Source organism: Lissotriton helveticus, chromosome 1_1, assembly GCF_964261635.1.
Source record: "Lissotriton helveticus chromosome 1_1, aLisHel1.1, whole genome shotgun sequence".
NCBI classification, from domain to species: Eukaryota; Metazoa; Chordata; class Amphibia; order Caudata; family Salamandridae; genus Lissotriton; species Lissotriton helveticus.
The window spans coordinates 697,917,386-697,944,776 of NC_136057.1; the positions used below are offsets into that span (position 1 = coordinate 697,917,386).

Consider the following 27,391-nt stretch of genomic DNA (forward strand, 5'->3'; position numbering starts at 1 on the left):
GTCCCTCGACTCAGCGTGGCCGATGGCGCCTGACAAGCCTCCCGCGAGCTCTCCCTCTCAGCGCTGGAACCGCTGCTGGGGATGCTTTCAGGCAGGGGCTGATCAGGTAAAGTGCAAGTTTAAAACAGAATTTACAGACAATTTTAAAAGAAGTTATGTGCAAAAACGCAGTAGCTATCTCCCGGCTGTGCCACAGGAGGGTGAAAGTATTCTGGCACGCTCGTAGATCAGCGCTCTATTTATACGAGTACAAGGGGGCGTGGCCTCGAGGGGGGCGTGTCCCTCGACTCAGCGTGGCCGATGGCGCCTGACAAGCCTCCCGCAAGCTCTCCCTCTCAGCGCTGAAACCGCTGCTGGGGATGCTTTCAGGCAGGGGCTGATCAGGTAAAGTGCAAGTTTAAAACAGAATTTACAGACAATTTTAAAAGAAGTTATGTGCAAAAACGCAGTAGCTATCTCCCGGCTGTGCCTCAGGAGGGTGAAAGTATTCTGGCGCGCTCGTAGATCAGCGCTGTATTTATACGAGTACAAGGGGGCGTGGCCTCGAGGGGGGCGTGTCCCTCGACTCAGCGTGTGTTCGATGGCGCATGACAAGCCTCCCGCGAGCTCTCCCTCTCAGCGCTGGAACCGCTGCTGGGGATGCTTTCAGGCAGGGGCTGATCAGGTAAAGTGCAAGTTTAAAACAGAATTTACAGACAATTTTAAAAGAAGTTATGTGCAAAAACGCAGTAGCTATCTCCCGGCTGTGCCTCAGGAGGGTGAAAGTATTGATGGGGGCGCCATGTCCTGGAATTGGTCAGTACTTTTCCGAAGTGCACAAAAATAAAACTTTTAGTATTTACACGCAGTCTCGGCTCCTAACAATTATTGTGAAGGTTTAGTCAGAAGATGCATTACCACCCTTGTGGTGATATAGTGATATAGTGACGTCAACCCTCCCTTACAAATGTGCTGCTAATAGACAATACTTTCCACATTTTGTAAGTCGGATTCTAGCATTGTTGTAATAACTCACTAGGACCTGCAGTAATTCTTGTATCACATTTGCGGCCGGCAGGAGTCCTAGTATCTCATACGATTGAACCTAGTGGAGATCTAGTCTCTTAACATCAATTAAACACGGATGTATCTGATAAAACATTGCTGGATCTCTAGGGCCTGCTGCAATTCAGTTATCTCATATTAAGCTTCAATATGGATCATTCTAGTTGTATACATTAAGAGCAGTTCTACATGGTTACAGTAATGGGCCTATACAGTTGCTTACATGTCCCTCTACTATACCGTGTATTTACATGTACATACAGAGCAGTGTGTATTACATTGGTACATGGATGACTGCCCTGGCCTAACACTGGTACGTGCAATTCGCCTAGCAGGGCCCTGCTAGGGAGAATTCAGTGTACAGTGGAGGTATATGTGATCATAGTTTGCTCATCTGGACGTAGGTTTCCTCATGCTCATTGAGCCCATATGTGGTAGCTTCCGTGATGTGTATCCAACGGCATTCTTTAAAATTCAGTTGATTCGAAATGTCCCCACCTCGCTGGTGGAGGACAACTTTTTCCAATACTGTCCATTCTATCTCTTCTGGTGTGTGCCCTCGTAGAGTGTAGTGGTCTACCAGTGATGCACCGACCACTTTACACTTAATCCTACTTTGGTGCTGAAGAATTCTGCTCTTAACCTTTTGTGTTGCTTGGCCTATATAGATCAGTTGGCAAGGGCACCTGAATTAATTACATTCTGGCTATTGCAGTTCGTGAATTGATTCAGGCTGTATGTTTTTCCAAGGTGTGTGATTTTATTACCTGTTATGGAATATTTACACGCTTTGCAGGCGCCACATCTTTGGTGTCCCAACACAGGGGGAAGGCCAAGTTGCGTCCTGATGTCTGCGGCCCGGGTGTTCTCAAGAAATGAGGATGCAACGTGGTCCTTGATGTTCTTCACTCTTTTAAAAGCAAACATGGGTGCCTCATCTATCCCGATTGCAGGGCCAACTAAGTCCCAGAATTTCCCGATGATGTTGTTAATTTCGTGGCTCTTGATGTTAAATGTAGTTACACAAATTAACCTGTCCAATTTGTTGTCCCTTAGTCGGGTTTCCAACATTGATTCCCTGGGTCTGTACCAAGCACGTTTTCTGGCCCTATTAAGGAGTCCTTTAGGGTACCCCCGGTCTTTGAGTTTAATGATCAGTAAGTCACTCTCATGGAAGTAGTCTTTCCTTCTGGTGCATTTTCTCCGCACCCTCAAAACTTGTCCGTATGGTACATTGTCCTTTAAGTTTCTTGGGTGGTGAGAATTGTATTCAAGGAGTGTGTCCCTGTCGGTCAGTTTTTTGAACAGGTTCATTATGATTTTTCCATCTTCTGTTTCCAAGGTGAGGTCAAGGAACGGGATGGTTTCCTTGCTGTGTGTCAAGGTGAATTGAATGTCACGGAAACATGAGTTCAACCATGAAAAAAAATGTGGGAGATCTTCTTCATTTCCTGTCCAGATCATGATGACGTCATCTATATATCTCTTCCATGAAGTGATGTTCTCTTTGTAGGGGTTGTGATCCGGGTACAATTGTCTATGTTCGAAGTTGTTCATGAACAGGTTTGCCAGACTCGGGGCATAGCCCGCTCCCATCGCCACTCCCTTGCATTGGTAGTAGAAAGAGTTCTGAAACATGAAATAGTTTTTGGTCATTGCTATCTTGAGTAGTTCTATGAGGAATTTAGTGGGAATCCATTGGTGTGCAGGGCGAGTGTTCAGTACTTCCTCTACCACAGTAATCGCCTCGTCTGGGGGAATACTGGTATACAAAGAGCACACATCTAATGTCACAAATATTTGTTTTGTTTTGTCAAATGGCTGGTTCTCTAGGATATTGATTGTGTGCATGGTGTCTTGTAGAAATGCAGCAGTTTCTGATACATATGGTTGCAGGAACTTGTCTAGGAATTGATTAACCGGTTCCAAGATGGAACCACATCCAGAGACTATAGGTCTTCCGGGGTGTTGTTGTAAGTTCTTGTGTACCTTAGGGATGGTATATATGATGGGGATCCTTGGTCTTTCATTGATCAGGAATTTGTGTTCAGCGTCAGATAGAAAGCCTTCTTCAAGTCCTTGTTTGGTTAAGATTCTGATGAGTCTGGCTATTTCCTTCGTGGGGTCACCCATAATGCGAATGTAGCTGTTCTGACATCCCAATTGCTGTCTGATTTCTGAGATATAATCATCTCTGTTCTGAATCACGATTGCACCTCCCTTGTCCGCATTTTTTATGACAATTGCTTTATTGTTCTTTAATGAGAGTAACGCCTCCCTCTCTTCCTTTGTGACGTTGTGCTTAATATATTTGGTCTGCTGTAGATTGTTCATTACTTCTGCTATGACCACCTTTTCATATGCCAAAATTCTCTCATTCATGAGGTGGCTACCTGGGTTGAAGGTAGATGGTGGGTGAAAGGTGGTTGCTGCAGCTTTCCTCGTGTACTCCTCCCTTTTGTGAAAGAAATATATAAGCCTTATCGTTCTAAAAAATTGTTGGAGCTCTAATTTGATATTAAAAGAGTTCGGAGGTACAGTTGGTACAAAAGATAGACCATTCGCTAAGACATCTTGTTCTGCTTTGCTCAGGGTGTGTTTAGATATGTTCAGTACAGGGTCTTTGTCTGTGGGTAGATTTCCTGAATGTATCTCGGTGGTCACTAGGGTGACTTCCGGTTCCTTCGGATCTGGATATGCTTGTCGTTGTTCCGCTGGCATACTTTGGTTGCGTTTTGATACCATGTGATTATCTTGGAATTCTGGGAGGGTTGCTGGTGGTGGTATAACCATACTGCTTACGTCTTTCCTTGATTCCATCATGTTATTCGTGATCACATCTGTGGTTTTTGAGGTCACCATCGATAGGTCTGCCTCGTGGTGCTGATTTCTCCATGATTCTGTGGCGGTTGCACCTGGAATCTGACCCTGGTTTTGCCCTGGCGGTTGCCGGTTCCCCTGTTCCATCTCTGCGGGCGGCTCCAATTGGGGTCTCTGCTGTTACATCTGGGGCCCCCTAAAAAATAATAATAAGAATTTGGGTTCTGTTGGCGTCCAAAGGCGTCTTGATATTGCTGACCTCGCTGTTGGCCTCCTGTAGAGTAGTTTCTTGGTGGTTGGTAAGGTGGACCCTGCTGGTATCCCCTGGTGTCTGAGCTTGTGCTGGCCCCTTCCGACTCACTTTCTTGTCCACTCCTGAACGAGGAGTTGGAGAATGTGGCAAATCTTCTATTGGACATGTGTGTAGTATCCTTGCGAGTCTTGGATGTAATATTCCTCACTCACGTATGGGTATGTCAGTTTTTTATCATACGTTTTAATATCTTTCACCAGTTTGTCCAGTTTCTTATGTAGAGTGATGCTGTTAAATTCTATGGTTGCTTTTTCCGCTCTTTCAAGTGCTTCTCTCGCGTTTCTCAGGGATTTGTCTTCCAGTATCTCTTTTTTCAAATCAGCCCCTAATACCATACAATGTCTACTGCAATTATTTTTGACGAAGCTAAACCCTTCACGAAATTTTGGTAATACAATGAAGATCCCCGGTTCGTTGCGTACTTGCAAACCCTTCAGTATTATGTTCTCCTTTAGATATTTAGGTAGGATATGTTCATGAAGGCGTGTACGTATAAGATTTTTTTCTAGTCTTTCCAGACGGGTAAGTTTGTCGTTTAGTGTCGCATCGATTGGTGTGACTCCTGTACCCAGATAGTCAAAGTCTGCTTGTTCTTGGATCAGTTTTTTAATATACTCCTCGGTATATGAAAGTGTTTCTTTTTCTGACATGTTCCGTCACAGTCAGCTGAATCAATGAATGAGGAAAAAAACCCTTGCAGGTATGCACCTGCGCTCGAAGACCATTAATTATAATGGGGTGACCCTGTAACCCTCACAACCTGGGCGGGTAGTTAAACACTTAATAATGGTTCTGTTGGACACGAATACCTAGTGATGTGGTATCCTAATTGAATCACTTCATCAATATGTCCCATCGGGGTACATATACAGTGCTATTTATACACTAAACAAAGAAAATGACCACACTTGTAAAGAGGGAAAAGTTTTTTGTCAAATACTCTCTTATTTTGAATATCAGTTATGCTGTCCAAGCAATACATGACCATACATAATACAAGACATGGGAATTGGTGAAAAACTGGTGTATATTCAAATATACATACATAAATAGGTGATACGACAGAGATTACACAATACCAACTGTAATCACAATAGTCTAGGTAGGTCAATCATTCAGTTTTTTTGCCTAGTAGACTTTGTACAGTCTGGTCTTATAACAGATGCGTTGACGGTTCGACCCTGGGGGAATGCGGTGAATTGGCGCATCAAGGACGGGTCTTCTTCAGGACTGAATGGTTGAAGGACAGCCTATGAATGTAATTAACATGTGTCAGAGGTGTGGTCAGGCGTGTTCGATACACCCAAACCTCTTAAGCTACTCCTTGAGCCTAAGATTTTCCCGGGCTGTGAGCACTCACAGCCTGATCTCCTTTCATACAACAGGCATTCCAACTCCGCAAGACATTACAACACAACATATAAACACCACAATCTAACACATATAACCCTATTCATACTCACTCTCCTACGAACTGCTGCTTTCCGTCGCACTGTCACTCTCAGTCGTTTTTTTTTTTTTTTTTTTTTTTTTTGGCAGACGCTCTGCTGGACAAAATTACAGCTATAGAAACAACGATGAAGACAGCCGTGAACAAAAATGCTAAAACGGCCTTCACAGCTAAACTCGCAGAGATTAATCAGGAGATTGCCGATAATCAGGAATATCTCCTTAAACAGAAATTGTCCAAACTTGAAAAGGATGTAGCAAGGTTTGAGAAAGAAAAAGTTTACCCTTACCTTAAGGAAGGATACACCAATAAGAAAACTGGGTACTCCTCCGATGAGAATTCTGGTTTTGAAAGTCGAAGAGGGTCCTCAAGCAGTGACTCGAGTACTGGTACCACCGCTAACAACAACCGCCAGCAACGGCGCCCCAACTGGAACCGGGGCTTCCATCAAGGACCCATGTTCCATGGACCCCCACAAATGCTGCCTCCATGGCAATACCCCTTTTACCCGCAAGGCCCTCCACAATTCTACCCCCAGAACCCTTTTCACGACAGAGGTTGGGGCAGAGGAAAAGGGCGCAAACGGAGCGGCACAAGAGGGGTGCAGTGGCAAGACCAGCCATCGACATCAGCCCCGATGGAAACCAGGAGTATAACGAGGGGGAGAAGAGCTTAGTGGTCAATCTCTCAAACAGAGTTCTCTCTCCCATAGAAACGACTACTCTTGAAAAGGGCTTAGGGTTTGTTCCCACGCCCATCCCGGACAGTTTTACAGAAATATGTGAGATCAAACAATTTTTCCGCAAAGTACGCCTTAGGGCCTACTTCCAGGACCAACCTCCCGGTGATAAAACTGACACGGGTCTACATAACCCCTCTACTTTTACTCCAGCGGACGGGATGGTCCCTCCTGAGGTATTGACCTTTGAGAAGGCTGTACTAAAATCCTTGGAGAATAAACCACACTCCAGTAGTTATAATAATCTGAGCAAAGCTGAAAGACAAGCAGTCCTATCCCTTGGCAATGACACCGCCATCGTGATAAAACAAGCTGACAAGGGGGGAGCAACTGTCATACAAGACGCCATCGACTATGACACAGAGTGTAAGCGCCAACTGGCCAACACTACCCACTATAGACCCCTCCCAGCAGATCCAACTAACAGACTAATTACAGACATCTCCAGTCTGATCATTGAAGGTGAAGCCAATAGCTGGATCTCTAAAAAAGAGGCAGAGTTTCTTCTGACGAAGCATCCTGTGGTCCCGTATTTTTATACTCTACCTAAAATTCATAAAGGGACCAGTCCAGTCCCAGGGAGACCCATTGTCTCTGGGATTGGCTCATTATTAGAACCTCTATCTAAGTTTTGTGATGTGTTTCTTCAACCCATTGTAAAGGAAATACCCTCCTACCTCCAAGATACTAGAGATGTCTTACGTCTCATTGAGTCAATTGAAGGGCGAGAAGATGTAGACCTACTTCTCACGCTTGATGTAGAAGCATTATATACGAACATTCCCCAGGCAGCCACACTTGAAGCCGTGGAATCCGCCCTGATGCAGCAGGAGTGGTCCTCGCCTACCCCTATATCTTTCATCATGGCATGTGCAAGTATTGCATTGACGGAAAACTTCTTCCAATATGGTTCACAGTTGTACCACCAGATCAGAGGTACCTCTATGGGTTCGACCTTTGCTCCTAGCATTGCTTGCATTTACATGGCGGCCTTTGAAGACCAGTTGATCTATCCCGACTCTAACCCCTTCCGACAACATCTTACACTATGGCGTCGGTACATCGACGACATTCTGATACTATGGAAGGGTGACCGAGAGAGTTGTAATCAGTTCTGCACCTGGATTAACCTACAGAATCCCTACCTGAAATTCACTGGGACGATGTCAGAGACAGCTTTACCCTTCCTTGACCTCACGATACGGCTGGGACCAGCCAGTCTGAGTACCACTCTGTTTCGTAAAGAGACGGACAGAAACAGCCTCCTTCTGTTTAACAGTCATCACCCCAGAGCACTACGCGAAAATCTTCCCTTCGGTCAATTCTTGAGGATACGTAGGAATTGCTCTTCAAGGGACGATTACAGACAGGAAGCTAATTCCTTACAAAGTAAGCTGCTCGACAGAGGGTACCCCACCAAATTGATACGAGACTCTAGTAAGAGAGCCCTTAACAACCATAGGGATGCCCTCCTAGAAGTACACCAAAAAGAACGCGACAATCTTATAACATGTGTCACTAGTTTCACCAGGAATTCAAACTTCATTAAGAAAACAGTGAACAAGCACTGGGGCATCCTCAATTCAGGGGGTACTGATTTACCCAAGCCTAGGTTTGCATTTAAACGAACAACAAACCTCAAAGACTCCCTGATACATACACGGCCTAAGAAATCATCTGTTGGTGGACAACGCACATTATGGGACCTTCCACCCGTGGTTGGACATTACCCGTGCGGAGGCTGTGCCGTTTGTCCCCAATCTAGACAGTGTAAAGAAATCACATTAACAGACTCTTTCACTTGGAAACTGAATAGACATACTAACTGTAACAGCTCCAAGTGTGTCTATCTCCTTATCTGCCCTTGTGACAAATTTTACGTCGGGATGACCGTGAGACAGGTCAAATTGAGAATAACGGAGCATAAAAGCAACATACGATGTTCCAAAACTCATACGAGAATGTATGAACATTATAAACAACATAATCACCCGGCCGACAGCATCCAATGGCTAGTGCTTGAGTCCCAACCAGCCATGACTAGACAAGCTTTGTTCAGGCTTGAACAGAGATGGGTGCATCGTCTCCAGCTAGATACATTTGGGCTGAATGACGCTATTCCCTGGGCGAGTGTCTCGAGGTAGATACCCTCTACTCCAATACCAGTCCACCCCCACTGTAATGGTATCACATCCCAGACATCCCTCTCCTGCCATAAACCCCTGACTAATGGTGCTACACAACCTATAGCCCAACTCCTTACCCCTTACTATTTCGGCCATCCCAGTCCACCTTGATCCCTCTCATACAGCACACCTTTTGTTCATTACTCCACGGACTGACTGGGTTTAGTCACGCAGTCTCGGCAGCATACGGTCATTACAGACAGTGTCCTGACATCGTGTGCAGACTACGATACTATATGCGCTAACATTCGCACCATTACACTCCCTATGGACACTGCATGAATACTCACTTAGGTATTCCCTGTAACGTTCCCCCTTCTGGTCTAATTACACCTGCCTCCCTGAGCTATTGATCTCGAAGCCATTCGCGATCTGTGAAAGCACGTTGTGCCACTCCCAAGATGGCCCCTTCACTGTACCATCCGAGCATCTAATTCTGCCCATTGTCCCAGACCGGGTACAGCGCATGCGCGTAGCGCAATCTCAATGCGCCTTCATCCCCATACCGGGTACTGCGCATGCGCTTGACGCAACCTAGATGCGCCCTCATCCCCTTAAAAGGGCAGACACCGGTAGAAACCTCCACCAGCAGCTCCGCACCCTGACCAGGTGCCGCGAGCGTGAGGGGTAGGTGTTCCGCCGTTCCAGTGTCTACTCAAAGGTAAGCTCAACTCGAGACCGTTAAAGCCCCAGCGTCATCATGGAGCGTGGTTGACGGGACAATATCGGGCCGAGTTGCTAGACCACCGCCTGGACCCGCTATAGATCACCTGGCTGATTGGAAGCCTTACCGGAGGCCCACTATGCAGAGGGTAGTTAAACTAGTCTGCCCCGCCTGACCACTCATCTGACCCGCCCCCAGTTCGCCGGGTCTCCATCTATATAGAAACATGGGAAGGCTGTTGCTATACATAACCCTCCCGGGAGTCCCCCGGAGCGTATCTCTTAGCACAATATGTTAGAGCATCACACTGTGGCCCACTCGACCATGCCCCCGCCCCCACCTCGCCTGATCAACGGCTGAAGGGGCTGAGGGCTGCACTTCACCTGCCTCGCTGTCCCATGCGACAATGGATAGGAGTAGTGTTTAATTTAATTTAATTTATTTTACTTGCCTAACATCAATTGATTAGTACTGCTACCCAGGGAGCCACAGCAAATGGGGATTATCCCGCCCAGCCATTCTCTCTCTCTCTCTCTCTCCCTCACCCGATTACGAGTTGATGCAGGGAGAGCGTCCTACGCGCTATCTGGGGCCGTTATTGCCAATACTAAGTGTACCACCATTCACAGCCACTTTACACTTCAACCTTGCCTGTCTCAGTTACCAGCTACCTATTTTTACATCCAATAGGTGTATCCAATCCTTATTACGCTGGCCTCACGGGAGCTTGCTGCGGGGCCCATTCTCAATCCTCTTAGGGTCGCCTAAATAGAGCAGGACCCCTTGGCCCTCTTGTCCTCCGACCCAGCGAGGTTGTATTTGCTTTCTTTATATAGATTGAGCATTGAGTTCACTTTTCTTTGTGTAGTACTTTATTTTAGGTCCTGACGAATCGCCTTTCGGCGAGAAACATGTTGACCACACTAGGGGGTAGAGTTATTGTTCTGTACACCTTTTACGGTCTCTAAACTCCCCTCCCACCCCTTTTAACTAAGGAATCAGCCACGTTATTAAAGTTGCAAGTGGACTGATTACCTTTTTTATCGCCTTCACTCACCACTGCACTGACTACACCTTCTTTTCATCCTCACCCACATCCACCATCGGCAAGGAACTAAAAGAACCCCGTCAAAAGAGTACCTTTGGGGACTCCGTCAGATATTGCAGCGCCGGTCTGACGAGGGGCAGTGAGCCGATGATGACACCGGACACCCTCTAGTAAGGGTGTGTTTCACGCTTATTACTTTGGGTGTGTGAGGCTCTCTAAGTTCCGACTAGGGAACCCTTTCTTCACAGCCACGGTATTCATAATACCAACTCCTTGCTCCACACGGTTTAACGCCCCCTGGGGAACTTTGTACTCTGCTGTTAACTCTCAGTCGGTTTCCATGGAACGCTGTCTTCCGCCGACAATCCACTGGGCAATCATCACCTACTTTCTATTGGCCTTGGGAAACTCTTATCCTAACCTAGATCAGATCTTCCCTCACTCCAGAAAGGGAACCATCCTACTCTGCTACCAATTGGGGAAGCTGGGATTTTCATCTTGATTTTCTTACTCATCTCTAGAATCCCAAACCAGGTTCGACTGGATCTTTTTTCCTGTTCTAGAAGTATAAAAGGAAGATTTCGCAATGATAACTTTGAACAGTTTACAATCGAATTAAATTAAAAGGACCACTGACTACGAACTGAAATTTTGAAGATTTATTACAACGTCAAAAATAGTTGAACATACAAACATCTTAGCAAGAGGTTCAGAAAATAGACTGGCACTAATATAAACATAATCCTACGCAAGATTCTCAGACGACTCAGAATAAAAAGCAAAGTCAATTTGAGTAACATTAGGCAACCGAGAACAGTCCCTTCTTGAAGTTTAGACTGCATTTACAAAAGCAAAGAAAATAGTTAGTCTGTCCCTACACTACTCTAAGATGACATCCCTACCGCATAGTTTAGAATCCTGATCACTCCTGCATCACACCCCAGGGGCACTGTTAACGACAACTTGCACACAGCCAGGGATAGCACATTAAACCTATACTACCATGGGGACACTCGGTTTGTACACAATTTAGCGTCCACCTGAACCCGAAGGCCCAACGCACGCCGCGCATAGACTCGAATGGCCTCAACTCACGTATATATTGTTTACGTCGGGCATCAGCAATAGAAGTAAAAACACTATCACTGTTCCCTTAAGGAGCAGCCTCCAGAGGCCGGTTTTAATTCACTTTTCACAGAACCACTAGCCGTTCCTAAAGCTCCTCCAGAGGCCGGTTTTTATTTTCATCTTTATTTTAATTCAATGTTCACAGAATCACTAGCCGTTTCCCAGCACTCTGCTAACAATGCGCGGTCACGTCTATAACCGATGCCACACATTATTTAAAGAACCATATACCGGTCCTTCACCAGCCATGCACTCCTGATCAAGACAAGCATCGGCATCAGTGCCACTCATGACTAAACTCATCATTACTCCACAGATCATTGAGGTACCCCGGTCAGAGTCCCCCGCCAGGCTGTACTAGTACCATCAATAAGGTAGGAACATATCCAGTGATCCTGGCCATATTAAAGTTTGCCTGTGACATTAACAGTACCACTTAGTTTTTCAATTATAACTTAATTTTAGAACAGAATCCAGCTACCCAGAGCTATATGTGCCAAGTCGGCCGACTGGCACCGTTCCAACCTTAGGACATACAGTACAGAGGAATGATAATCCTCAGAAGGTGAGCATTAAAGGGTTTGCCTCTTTAAATTAAGTTGTCACACACGCCTGACCACACCTCTGACACATGTTAATTACATTCATAGGCTGTCCTTCAACCATTCAGTCCTGAAGAAGACCCGTCCTTGATGCGCCAATTCACCGCATCCCCCCAGGGTCGAAACGTCGACGCATATGGTATAAGACCAGACTGTACAAAGACTACTAGGCAAAAAAACTGAATGATTGACCTACCTAGACTATTGTGATTACAGTTGGTATTGTGTAATCTCTGTCGTATCACCTATGTATGTATGTATGTTTGAATGTACACCAGTTTTTCACCAATTCTCATGTCTTGTATTATGTATGGCCATGTATTGCTTGGACAGCATAACTGATATTCAAAATAGGAGATTATTTGACTAAAAATGTTACCCTCTTTACAAGTATGGTCATTTTCTTTGTTTAGTGTATAAATAGCACTGTATATGTACCCCAATTGGGACATATCGATGAAGTAATTCAATTAGGATACCACATCACTAGGTATTCATGTCCAACAGAACCATTATTAAGTGTTTAATATTCCCTTCAGGCAAGAGTAAAGGTATCAGCAGTCAAGATTTCCATAGAAGTACATTCACTTTCTTTAGGTGGATAGTCTAACTATCGAGCTTGTTCTAGGATGCTCCTTCTTACACCCCACTCTGCCCTAAGATCCCCAAACTCTCTCTACAGGTACCTACATCCTGCTCTGTCAATCCCCTAACCAAAATCTGCTCTCCACCCTTGGGTGCTGTCCCTAATACATAATCTCAAAAACAGTCGACACGCCCAGAGGTACGCCCCTCTGGCAGGTGCAGATCTTCGGACTTTTCCAGTATGGCACCTCTCCATCAAGCATCCATTGGTGTGTCCTTGGGTCCCAGGCACCTTAAATGTTGCACTCCCAAATTCTTTGGCAGCTCCTCTGCACTCGCGCCTACTATCCTAACTCCTAAACAATGGACTCTCCTACCTAATGAGCCTTGTGGCCTTGCACCTGCAAGCTAAAATACATGGGAACATCCCTGCAAACATTCAAAGTTACAACTTAGGATTTGCTGAGGACAGCTTTTTCCCCGAACAGAGAGAATCATTCCTTCTCGACTAAGGCTAACAAAAGAAAATACAGTTAGGCCTCTACTGGCTTCAGCATGTCCCAGGCCTTTGCACGTTTAAATGCATTTCTAATACAACATGACATTGCATTTCACCACTATAGAGCATTGATTCTACTTTCGATGTAAGCACTATCTTTCATATTAAAAGCCTACGTTAATTCACTCATTAATAAGCACGTGTATACTTCAAAAGCATTTAATTAGTAATACGACATTTCACATATGATTACATTTCTACATTAGGCAACACTGCATTTCGATTAAAACACTACATTAGTCTCTAATTAATAAACACATCACTACATATCGTGCTGATTTCCAGCCTAATGTTACATTTCTGGACTACATTAGTAAAACCCTCTAAATATGTGGGTGCTGACCACCCGGCATTATGGCGCACCCCTACAAATTTCAAAATAACATGGCACTCTCTCACCTGTAATGGTGGTTTTCACTGTTAGTGCAAACTTTCAAGCCAGTTAGTACACGTCTGTTTTTAGAGGACCGAAACATGCTTGTATCGAGAACTGATAGCACTGCATAGTCACCTGTGTTATCATTTAAGTCAAAATAAGGTAGCAATTCTTAAGAAATCCCAAAAAAGGCAGTTTCGGAGGCTAAAAGGCAATTTACTGAAAGTCAATTGGTCTACAATATTTGATGTTAGCATATTTGAGCTTTTGTAAATCAAATTGAAAATGATATCACCATGCATGGTCGTTTTTTAACAGTAAAGGATGGAGAGCTAACATGTAGGATGTCTAGGTATCAGAATAGGGAGAGTGTGATTAATTGATAAAAGGGTTTCGCAGGAGGTACACCTGGTCCCAGTGGCTTTCCGGTCCATATTTATTTGGCAGATCTGAAATTTTGGGCAGAGTGGCTGAGTCGTTTATTCAGTAATGGTTTCCATTGCTACAATTTGCATGACTTTGTAGGGGATCCATAATATGCCCCGGGTTGAAGTAAGACAATTCCATAATTCCTTATACCACTTAATAGCCTTTTTAGATGTGGAGACTAAGGTCTATTCCCATATTTCTTTAAGAAATTTGGAAATCTGTGCTATTTGATTCCCCCATACCAGACAATCCAATAACCCAATTGTACTATAACTGACAATATACTGACCCTTTCAGTTATGATCCATCTAAGTATTCATGTAAAAAAAAGTTTGACTATACGCATACCGCCTCGATCACTAATTTGCATTTGATAGAGTTTCCCAGAATTGGACATTGGCTCTCCTAATGAAAACTACCCAAGGATTGTAAACTGATACTTGGAGTATGGCAAACCTGGGACATAGTTATGCCATATTATGGGAAAATATAAAGAATTGTATATTCATGGACCCTTTTTATTTAGTTTGTACACCTCAGATACAAGCTCAGAGTTAGACTGAAAGGTAATTTCTACCATTTTCCACTTTCATTCCATCAATACGGCTGTGATACTGTATTGTTGGACTATACTTGGAAAGGCCTACAGAGATCTCCTTTAGCATCTGAATTTTATTACCAGGCTAATAAACTTGTATGTGGCTGTACTAAATTAAAGTGTATAATCTTTGGTTATAGAAGTAATGCAGACTCCAAGGAAAACATGGGGGACTTGGGCATGAAGAGATCTGTCGCATGTCTTTAGCAGGGTGTTTTATTTGAGGAAAGACGTGGATACAGGTGAGGTCAGAAAAAAGGAAATATATTGCCTTAACTGTGAACTGTGTAACGAAGATTACATGCCAAGTTGGAACCAGGATCATGATGGCAATCTGAAGGGTGATCTCCACAGAACTGATGTGAATGTCCCAATACCTCAACACATGAAAGAAACACCAGGAGAAAGCTCCAAGCTCAATTAAAGCACCCATTTGGGGCATTTGGGGATGTCACAGTGGATCAGGGACAAAGTACTGTTAGAAAACTAGAGCACAAGCCCAATTCGAGGCTGTTTGCTACGAAACGGACACGACTAACTTCAAAAAGGAAGATGTTTGCACTTTATATTACGAAGTGTTACAGGAAATGACCAAGCTTGTTTATCAGTAAATATATGGATTTTACATATACTCAAATACTGTTGACTTCACAGTTTGAGATCATAACACACAGAAACACAAGTATAAATTAAGAAGTTTGGTGTAAACTCCAACTCTAAGGATAGGTTGAATATATTAAAGTCCTATTACTAAGTCAATATACCTGTTTTTTGCCATCTCGTATAACTTTGTCACCCTAAAGGGGTGAGGAATCGAGTAAGTGGTGCGTACGTTTCCTATACAACCCAGTCAGAAAAGTTGGTACTAATACTGCTTAAACAATTCATTGCTAGGGGAGTATCTATAAAACATTAAGTATTAGTTCTGTCCACTCAGGAAAATCAACCCATAATAAGTCTAGTCTTCTGTATCTAGAAAGGACGACCGTGCATCCAAAAATACTTTCAACCTATCTTGCAGTATATGTGTATGATTGTCTCAAATGAAACTGCTTTGTGTGATATTAGAGGAACTCCAGTGTATCAATATTCAACTTTTCGGTGTTGCCAGGGTATTACTGGCTGGCAGGTATATTATGTGTATCCTACAGTAAGTCGAATCTGTGTCAGGGGGGTGTCCATTGGTTTGTGTATGATTCTACTGATTGTTATAGGTGCTAAAGCTCAACAGGACCTTAAACAGATTGGAATGAGGGCCCTCATTTTTAAAAATGTAAATTTTCACTGATAAAAATTCTGAACTTGACATTGTGTTTAAATAACATGTATGTATAGTGTTTGCAGAGAATGGCAGCAGGAGAAGGGATATGAGAAAAAAACAATTTAGGAAGTGCCTGTAGCATAACTTGAAAAAGTAAACCAAGTATTGTATTGTGGATGTGCTCCAGGGGCGCAATATCCATTTACACCAGGGCACTTACATACAAGACAAGAGACTGCAGACACTGGGGCTGGTCGTCTGTGATATGGGTTGCATCAGTCGTCTCTGGGATTCTAATGGGACATTTCCTCGTGTGTAGGGGATGTGGACCGAATGCAACGCCTTTGTCTCTGTAGCCGTCTCATAGTACAGAAGCAGGTGCAAGGACAAACAGTGTCAGGAGGCGCCCTGACTCCACAGCATTTAGGAGGAGGTGCACTGCACACTTGAGATTGCCCGATTGCGCTGCTTTGGTTTAAGAGGATGGGTTTTAGGGAAGCCCTTGACGTCAGTCCCACAGACATTTGTGGTTACACTCCACCCACGTAAGGAGAGATCCCCCGCCCTCTTGTTCAGTCTTGTCTGGCCTTCTTCATTGAAAGCTAGATTAGCAGTTTCATGACTTTACTCTTGCGCTGGAGAGACTTTATTTTGTTTGTAATACAAAGCAATGCTGTTCACACCCTATTAAAAGCTCTTTCGGCAAATAAGGGGGGCAGTAAGTCATTTTATATAATTAAGCAACCCTGAAGGCAGTGATGCTGGAAAAGGGGGAGGGATGGATGACTATTGCCTGCAAGGAAGGTGGGAGGGATGCTGCGGTGCTCCCCTAAATCCTTGATAGCGGTTTAGATAGAGACTAAATAATGAAGCTACCATTATTTATTAGTCATGAAGTAGGTGTTGTAGTTGAGGTGTCATGACAAGTAACTTTGCGTGGCTAAATGCTGTTATTTATTTTAAGGTAGAAGCTGTGTTTACTATTGCTTTCTCTGACTGCATGTGTAGGGTATTATGGTAATTATATCCAGTGACACTTTTACTGGGGTATAGGTTAAAAGAAAAGGCCACATTATTCCATAGGTTTTCTAACACAAACATACGTGCTTACCTTAGGAAGCACAAATATCTAAAAATATGTATTAGTAGCATGAAAAGTACAATCTAGGCACCAAAATTAGGTGCTGTCCATAGCTAACACTCCCATTCAAAAAAATATACCAGCGACATTGCCTGAAGGACAAATATTTTCATTATCATAGCCTCCAATGTCTTTATATTTTGTTAATGACTGTATTTTATTACACTGCGGTACAAAAGGGGGTGGTGATAGACGGAGCATCTGAACCAATCAAACACTCACACCCAGTCAACAGATGTGGGTTTAATCCATCACCGATCTTTAGCCCACTCTGCCACCCCAGTTCAGACATGGCCATATGCAAATCAGGCTGACCCTGTGCCTCATGCGAACAGTCCAGCCCGAAGTGCCAAGCCATGCCTTCCCTGGACCGGAAACAAGCTTCCTAGGACCGGTTTCTGGCATTTCAGCCGTCTTCAGCCAGGCTTGCTTGAATCCAGTGGCAAAGTGAGCAAGGGACTCACGTCTGAGCATACCCTGCCAACTTATGGCGAACAAAGCAGTACAAAAGGTGGTGGTGATGGACGGAGCATCTGAACCAATCAAACACTCACACCCAGTCAACAGATCTGGGTTTAATCCATCACCGTTCTTTAGCCCACTCTACCACCCCAGTTCAGACATGGCCATATGCAAATCAGTCTGACCCTGTGCCTCATGGGAACAGTCCAGCCCGAACTGCCAAGCCATGCCTTCCCTGCACCGGAAACAAGCTTCCTAGGACCTGTTTCTGGCATTTCAGCCGTCTTCAGCCAGGCTTGCTTGAATCCAGTGGCAAAGTGAGCATGGACTCACGTCTGAGCATACCCTGCCAACTTATGGTGAACAAAGCAATACAAAAGGGGGTGGTGATGGACGGAGCATCTGAACCAGTCAAACACTCACACCCAGTCAACAGATCTGGGTTTAATCCACCACCGTTCTTTAGCCCACTCTGCCACCCCAGTTCAGACATGGCCATATGCAAATCAGTCTGACCCTGTGCCTCATGGGAACCGTCCAGCCCGAACTGCCAAGCCAAGCCTTCCCTGGACCAGAAACAAGCTTCCTAGGACCGGTTTATGGCATTTCAGCCGTCTTTAGCCAGGCTTGCTTGAATCCAGTGGCAAAGTGAGCAAGGGACTCACGTCTGAGCATACCCTGCCAACTTATGGCGAACAAAGCGGCACAAAAGGGGGTGGTGATGGACGGAGCATCTGAACCAATCAAACACTCACACCCAGTCAACAGATCTGGGTTTAATCCATCACCGTTCTTTAGCCCACTCTGCCACCCCAGTTCAGACATGGCCATATGCAAAGCAGTCTGACCCTGTGCCTCATGGGAACCGTCCAGCCCGAACTGCCAAGCCAAGCCTTCCCTGGACCGGAAACAAGCTTCCTAGGACCGGTGCAGATGCTCCGTCCATCACCACCCCCTTTTGTACCGCTTTGTTTGCCATAAGTTGGCAGGGTATGCTCAGACGTGAGTCCCTTGCTCTCTTTGCAACTGGAATCAAGCAAGCCTGGCTGAAGATGGCTGAAATGCCAGAAATCGGTCCTAGGAAGCTTGTTTCCGGTCCAGGGAAGGCATGGCTTGGAAGTTCGCCCCTTTTGTACCGCTTTGTATTTTATTACACTAGCAAGGAGGTGCTTTAAAAGTGTTCACGGGATCCCGCACCAAGGGTGGGCCCATCTGTGCCCGTCAAGGACAGACAGATGCCGGGCAGGGCCATCCGACTGGCATTTGATTTCCAAGATATCTTACGGTGAGACATTTTTGCTCACATTCACGCTTCATTTTGCCAAGCGCATTAACTAGTGGATGGGACACTAAAGTTGTGTGCTTCAGCAAATTGACATTAGCATACTTGTGTATATTTCGGTGCTGCATACTATGGCCAAAAGAAAGTCACTCACAGGGAAGGGGGTGGTGGGCACTTTGGATGCCTTTTTGAACCGGGCAGAGTCAGATTTAATGCATGAGGTAGCATTAATAGAACGTAGGCTGTCTCTTGAACCCATGGGAGCAAGGCCACATCCGCTCATACATGCTCAGGAAGTTAACACGTCTGTCACAACTTCACTTACGATATCTTCCGCAGTTGCATCAACGTCACTGGTGGTTATTCCCCCGCATGAATCTCAGGCAACAAATAAGGAGGGTGCGAGACCAAAAGTTGTAACAGGGCTTAGAAAGCCAAAATTACTGAACCCCTCCCGACTGAAACCTTATGGGAAGAAAAGGAAAACATTGGCTAATACTAGGCAATCCAACAATAGCCAAATTAACACCATGGAACCCTTGACTAATTCTGTCCCACAATTGTTGCTCCCGGATTTCACCCCCCACAGAGACGGCCAGTGACATTCCTGCAGGTGTAGGCCTGACAGAGTTCTGGCAAAAATTAGAGGAAACACTAGTGGCGGTTGAATCCCCCTTAAAAGCTGCACTCAATAAAATTGAGAACAGATTAGTGACTTTGGAAAGTCTTGTTAATCTTAATATTGTATCGTCCCAAGCCCATAGTCAACATGCCCCTAGGGTTCTACTCGGTGAGTCAGAAGCCTCTGTCTGTAACTCCTCTCAGACCAGAGCACCCAATCAGTTTCTTCCTCCCTAGGGGATCCTACTAGCACCAGTTTGCAATGCAATACAGTTTGCTCTGTTTCTGATGGTGTTCCCCCCAAATCTCTGGCAGGTCACCTGGTCTCTATTCATTCTAACCGGCAAAAGCCCAGTAAACTCAACATCTAACTTCTGTCAGCAGCCGGTACACAAGGGGAACATGGAACAGGGGTCTCGCTCGGACGCAGGACTCCAGAGGGTAGCAAGGGGGGGAGCCATGGGCTTAAAGGTACTGCATCTCCCGCTCGAAGCCACACCATTAACAGTAGTCTTGGAGAATGTTCCCATGCTCCTGCAAGGGGAGCTCAAACACTGGTCTACTCTGCGTAACAGATTCTTACATTTTGTAACTGGGAAAACAGGCTTGACAAATGAGCTCTTTAGAGATTTTAGAATGGCCCGTAGGATAGGGTGGGTGGGACACTCCGACAAGTCCTTTGAGGGAGACCGTGCGGTCCATTCCTTTGCATCCACTACAGTTGTCTGTACAATTTTGAGCAGGGTGGGTTTTTGGCCAGTTACAAGTCAGGGGGTCAGTATTGTGCCACCGGGATTCTTTTATCATCCTGTTAAACCCTCACAAAGTTGTCCAGAGGGTTTTGGTGGCAGTTTGCCACATCTCAGCTACCAGATTCCTGTCAGTAATTTCTATGCACCACTTTATAATCTGGACGAGGTTGATTAACTGGCAACCCCCAAGCAGTGTGACAAAATAGCAGAGGGGGGACCCGGCAACCCCTGAGGTTCGGCATAGTAGCTTAGTGAGCCTCAGCATTGGTATCAATATATTTCCCACTTCCACTGTGTGCAATTCTATGGGGTCTATCCGCGGTCATTTTTACACACCTGCTTTGTGTAATGACGTTAGCGCTCCACCTATCACAGTAGGGCTGCCCTCTAGTGCAAGTCAATATCCATCCATTTCCCCAGTGAAATACACTTCTAAGAAACTATTGCTTGAAACCAGTATCATCTCCTGGAATATTGCTGGGTTGCGCGCAAGGATTTCAAATCTTGTATGGGTTGGATTTATTGATAGTATTGACATTTTATGCCTACAAGAAACATGGGAGCTGGAGCAAGTTAACATTTCTGGTTATATGACTTTTAATACCCCGGCGGTGAAAGGTCTGGGAGGAAGGCCCAAGGGTGTCTTATGCATGTATATATCTAACATGTTAGAGGTGGATAATATTGTTTTTCTGCGGGGAATTGTTATTACCAGAATATCCAACTGTTCTTAAAACCATCTAAGAGAGTGTTTGTGATACATTTTTATAACAATGTACCTGCAGGAGAAGTGGGGTTGGTGCTTTTTAGGACTGGCGAGGCTTTGGATGTTATTCATAATTTGAGCTCTCTGGACACCACGATTATTCTGCTGGGGGATTTTAATTGTGCACTGTTTCAATTGGCCAACTCGAAAATTTGTGACACTTATACGGAAGAGGGGGCATTCAATTGCCATTTTTCACACACCAAGGCTGGGGATCATCTCAATGACTTATTGTCTCGATATGATTTGGGATTTGCAAATGAATCTGTTCCAACTCCTGTCTGTATGTCTCCAACCTTCAATGGTAGAGGCTTTGTCTCCACCATTGATTTCATGTTGGTTTCACACACTCTTGCCCCAAGTTTGCTGTCCTTCATGATAGGGACTATCGTGTTGAGTGACCATTATCCACTTTGCCTTAAGTTACAACTACAATCTCCAAACATTGGGAGGAAGAACCATGTGAACCAGGTGATGGGATCCTTAGAGCTGAATAAGAAGAATGAGAATGCTCTTTGCTGGTCCACAGTAGACCCTGAGGCATTGACTAAACAGCTTATTATATCTTGTAAAAATGCTTTTGATATTTGCTTAAATGAGCTTTCCTCCGCAGACGACTTAACTCGTTCTTTCTTTGAGATAACTAAAGAAGTGAGAAAGTTGCTGACTGCCCAATGCCATACCAGGCCAAAATCCACTAGCTGGTTCAATAGCGAATGCACCAAGGTATATTCCACCCTGAAGGTAGAGCTCCATAGGCAACCTAGGTCCCAGGAGGGGATAAGGAGGGCTAGAGCTTCTTATAGGAGGATAATTGCTGCTAGAAAGAAGTCATTACGGGAGGAAGCCTGGGAGTCGTTACACGGTGCAGCCCAAAATAAGGACTCCGCGGCCTTTTGGAGAATCTTAAGTACCCCGCCTTTGTGTGGGGGTGGAGGATCTTCCATTGAGATTGCAATCTCAGATAAGGATTGGATAACACACTTTTCTGCTCTATGCAACGGTCCAGCCACCGATGGGCAGCCATCTCAGGGTCCTCTCCGCTTACATAATGGCAACCTAAATGTAAAGCGGGATGAAATGGTGCTGGCTTTCGCCTGCAGCAAGGGGGGCAAGGCTCCCAGCCCTGATGGTGTACCACTCGATTTATTGAATTCTAATGTTCCGCTTTGGGCCCCACTATTAACCCAGATGGTCAACACCCCCCAGATGTACCACATTCCCAAAGACTTGGTTGGAGTCCATCATGGTCCCAACATTCAAGAAGGAAAATCGTTAAGATCCTGGTTGTTAACGACCAATTTCCCTTCTTGACTCTATGGTGAAGGTGGCAGGTCGAGTAGTCCTGCAGCTACTGCAGCTACTGCAGCTACTGCAGGACTGGGCAATAGAAAATAATGTTCTCTCCGATCTCCAGTATGGGTTTCGGGAGGGTCTGGGAACCTTGGAACAGAGTCTAAACCTGGCAATGATTGTCGGGAAATATACGAGAGCCAAAAAAGGGAGACTATACTTAGTCCTACTCGGCTTGACCGCAGCATTTGACTCTGTTATCCACGCGAGGTTATGGGGGACCCTTGCCGAATTTGGAGTAGATCCTAAAATTATTGCCTTCCTGTATTGTTTTTACGAGAGAGCTACAGCTAGTGTAAGATAAGGGGTGGATGGCCAGTGTACAGCAGGATTTCCTGTTAGAAGAGGGGTCAGGCAGGGCTGCGTCCTAGCCCCCTTTCTCATCAATGGTCTGGTTGACGGACTCCTTAAGAGAGGGCATGACCTTCCCCAAGTAGGCGGGAGACCCATACCGGCACTCCTTTACGCAGACGATGATGTTTTAATGGCACACTCAGGCAATGGGCTACAAAGGGTCCTGGCCAGTTTTAACACCTTTATGCTTGAACTAGGCCTAAAGATGAATCTTTCTAAAACTTTTATAATGAATTGCGCTACTGGAACTGAGAGAACTACGGGCCGGGACATCTATTTGGATAGTATGAAGCTCGCAACTACAACTACTTTTTCGTATCTCAGAGTCCTCTTTAGTCATAATGACACATGGACCCGAGCAATTGAACAGAAAAAACTGGGTTTCAGCAGCTAAACCAGCGCCTTGGCCTCATTTGCTAATAGACTGGGTAGGAAGCCGCCCGGTGAACTCCTGCAAATCTACAAGCCCGCAGCAGTGCTATACGGGGCACGGGTTTGGTGCATTGCCAATTCTCTTCCCTTACAAACCGTGGAAAATGCTATCCTCCGGTATATTCTCTCTGTTCCTCCTGGTACGTCCTCCTTTGTGTGCCACGAGGAGTTGGGCCTTTTGTATTTAGAGGATCTTATCAAACTTGAGCCAATTCTCCTATGGCATAGGATTTGGATTAGTGAGCAGACCCACTTAAATAGAGATATTCTGCTTGATTGTGTTAAATTGGATGAGGCGATGAAGATACCTTGGCTCAGATTTATTTACAGGTTTATGAATGATCTCGGACACCCAGAGTTTTACTCAAATCCCAGCTCTATGGCTTGTGTGTCGAGGAAAACACTGAAGAAGGAGTGCCTTGAACTGTTGAGTTCTGTTAGATTAGCAGATGAGGTTTCTAAACCCACAGTCATCCAACACCAGTTAAGGCTTACTTCTTTGGGCATGGAACCTGATTTAAATTTTGTCACAAGTGGACATGATAAAATGTTGTTGACAAGGTTCAGGCTGGGTATGGTACACAGACTAGTGACCATACCAAAAATGAATGATTGGTCAAGAGTGTTACCTCTGTGTCCGTGTGACACCCACTCAGAGCAGTCCACAATCCATTTAGTCTTTTTTTGTAAATTTTTTAAAGAATTAAGGAAAGTCTGGTTACTTCCCCTTTTAAGACAGCAGTGTCTCAGGCAATACCGCCCAGCATTCATTTGGTTACAATTTTTAGAGAATGAACACGTTGCCTGGAGGAAATCCACTTTTTTGTAGAAGGCCCTATGGTTGAGGAAAAGCATGTCATTTGAATTATGTGAGGCTACCTCTTAGGTGAATTTTTGGGACTTGAATAATCTTTGGATTTTATGTAAACCAAATTTTTAACGTGAGATGTTCCTGTTATTTTATCCTATATTTTAACTTGAACATTTTAACTATGAACTTTAGTTTTTAACTATAATGATTGTGATATGTGCTTTTATGACTGTAACTTTCATGGTCGAATAAAGCTTAATTTGAATTGAATTATTACACTATGTAGACCTCAAATATAGAGGTCCCTGATTAATAAACGTATCCACAGCTCATTAAGCAAGGATTTGAAGTAATGTTAGTCCGTGTTTCCATTCAACTTTTTGGAAAAATTGTAAAACATTAAATTTGTTCATACTAAACGTCTGCATGAGAACAGTGTTTTTAATTTAAAAGCATAAACACAAATAAATGTTGGTCTGAATAAAGACTGTTGAACGTTTTTTTATTTTTTCCCTTTTTACAAACAGAAATTTAACAGTTGCCAACCTTTGCTGTTCCATGGGAATTAATTTGAGCCTGAGTCCGGGGTATGGATTTTACCAAATAACCAACAAAGAAACATTAGCATCAGATCAAAAAATAATGCTTCAAGACAGACAGACAGAGACATTTATGGAAGACTTTTCCGGACTACGATCCAATGGTACCTGATTATATTTTAATTTTGAAAAATCATGTTACTTGAAAATTAGAAAACGTATTGTTTATCATCACTGGATTTCTATAAATGTCGCCCAGCTACAGTCTGTGCCTGAGGTAGGAAGCAAAGTGAGGACTTGAGGTATGGGGGAGGGAAACTCCAGGTAACTTTAGACTTTGTTTGGTTTCTGCTTTAGTTAATCGAAATGTTACTTAAAAACAGCTAGCATTTTCTGTTTGTGTCCCAGGGCGCCTCCTATTTCAGGTGTTCATGATAGTTCGTAGCCTTAAGCCAATTCAAGAAAAGTATCTTTAAAAAATATAAAAATGGTTTAGTATAGCTATCAAGATTTCCGAATGCTTATTTGTGACATTTTCACAGTTTCAGTTTATTTATGAGTGACTTTTTTTTTAGTTCAAAAGATTTTATTATTTTGAAGGAGCACATAAGGAAATAAGGTACAAACATTAGTGATACCATTGACATCTGATAATTGCAAACAACATATGAGACTAAAAATAATTAACTCGATACATATTTCTAATATAATAGGTCTACTGAAGTCAGGTAGATAAGTCAATAAAAGGAGAAAAATTAATAGTCAGCAGACATAACTGTCAAAAGTAACACTATCAGATAATATATTAGGGAAAAAAGGGAAGGAGAAGAGAGAATAGAAAAGAGGAAAAAAGTAAAAGAGAAAGGAAGAGGGAGCAGGAAAGCAACGAAAAAAGAGGACAGAGAAAGGAAGAAAGAGCTGAGAACGAGAGAAAATGGACTTCCAAAGAAACTTCCTAAAAAGGAGAACATCATTTAAGCAGACATATCAAAGGGAAATTGAGCAACCAACCCTTTCGAGGCTAAATCCATGTACGAATCCAAGGCAGACCAAACACCAGCAGATATGGAAGGAGAAAGATGAGCATGATCAACAGAAGTATGAACACTCCGTAAAAAGGAAACCCAAGCCCACCAGGTATGATAAGAAATGGATGAAAAAGACTTCCATTCCATGAGAATGACTTTCACTGCAATAGTTAACAACAGGTCCAACAATTGCAAATCCGTGGCATCCAAAGGAAGAGGGACCGGGGCAGCTAACGGGCCTAAGAGAATTAATGGAAAAGAAAGGTGGAACTTAATACCAAAAATAAGCATAAGATGTTTGTGTATTAGATCCCAAAAGGGTTGGAGGAGGGAGCACCAAAGAACATATGCTGGAAATCACCAGGTAACAAACCACCAACTCCAACACAAGTAATCGTCCTTAAGATTTAGCGAATGCAAGCGAGTAGGAGTCCAGTGAAGGAGATTCATAGAGAAAAATTTAGATTGCATTAGTGAAGGGGCAATTTTATTACGAAGAGAGAGCTTACCAATAAGCTGCCAGGTGTCGGGAGAGATATGATCCGTAACGCCGTGATCAAAATGATGCAACCATTTCCGTTGTGCAACAGTTGGGGTAGGTAATAAAGAAGATGATAAGAATTTATAAATTCTGGAGGCTACATGCCCAGACCGTACCCATAGGTGAAAAAGGGTGATTGTGGGGGAAGAAGGATGAAGGTGTACCTTAGCAAGTGCCACTTTAATCTTAAGGAAGGTATAAAAATCCAAGTTAGTTAAAGAGAATTGGTTTGCCAAGGAAGAAAAAGGTAACGGTTGATCATCAGCATCATAGAGATGTTTAACAAGCGAAATTCCTTTGTTAGCCCAATAGAACACCAGAGAAGGATCAATATTGATTTTGATTTTAGAATTTCGCCAAATAGACGACCATCTAGATTTATGCAATGGAACCGCAACCCCTTCTTCAATCTTCCTCCTCTCCTCATATTCATCCTATTTTGATTTCGGATCATGCTGCGATTTCCTTCACGCTGCTGTCCTTTACTCCATGCCAAAATCAAGGTCATGAGACTAAATACAGGACATTTTGTTTGATGACTCCCAGTTTGTGAGTTTTCTAAGGAGATTGAAACTTTTTTCCTTGAAAATGAAGGCTCATTTATTCACCAGTGGTGCTCTGGAATTCCTTTAAATGTGCTTTCCGTGGTCAGTCATTCAATGTTATTCAAGGGAGGGAATGCTGCTATTAGAAAGGAACTAACAGATTTAGCTGGTGAGATTAAAAGACAAGAGTCTCTTTTTTCGTCAATCTAAGGATAAAACCTGTCTACAATCCATTAAACACTTAAAATGCACATTCAATACTATTGTTACCAGAAGGGCTCATATTGGTCTTCAAGCTCAAAAATCTAAGGCACTCTTATTTAAAAAACCGTGCTGGCAGAGATTCTTGCAGCAACATTAACATTTCAGGAATCTTCTTGTAAATCTTCCAGATATCTTCTATTAATGACCACTTGGGTAATAAAAATTTCAGACTGAGGGAGATTCTTGGGGTTTTCGTATTTTTATGATAAATTTATATACTCACTCTAATCAGGCATCTTTTGAGCAATGGTCAAGATTTTTTGAAAACAATTCCAATAAAATCGGTATCAGTGGAGGATAGTTCTTTTTTGAATCGCCCTATTTCTTTCTGACAAATTACTGCTGCAATTAAAGTTACTCGTTCTGGAAAGCATCAGGTCCTGATGGCTACCCTATTCTATTTTACAAAACCTTTCTTCCTGTAATTGTTCCCAAACTACAATCCTGCTTTGATGCTTTTATTAAGGATGGCTCTGTCTCTGTTCTGCCGCTGATGCTAAAATGTTAGTGATTCCAAAAGAAGGGTAAGATCATTCCGAGTCCCATAAAATTTTCGTCTATATCTCTTCTTAACATGGAAGCGAAAATTTGTGTGAAAATCTAGCTAAACGTTTAGGAATCCTTTATTCCTCAACTGATGACATCCCTCGCAGACAGGATTTGTAAAAGGACGGTTGCACGTACAATAGTTCAAACAT

General features: G+C 43.8%; 1 protein-coding gene across 1 annotated transcript in view; it reads left to right on the plus strand.

Moving 5' to 3' along the window:
• Positions 1-27,391, plus strand: part of LOC144762717 (uncharacterized) — a 924,777-nt gene that overhangs the window by 223,337 nt on the left and 674,049 nt on the right. The window contains exon 8 of the mRNA XM_078647968.1: positions 24,304-24,479. Within this exon, the coding sequence (XP_078504094.1) occupies positions 24,304-24,479 (176 nt within the window). The remainder of the gene's footprint in view (positions 1-24,303; positions 24,480-27,391) is intronic.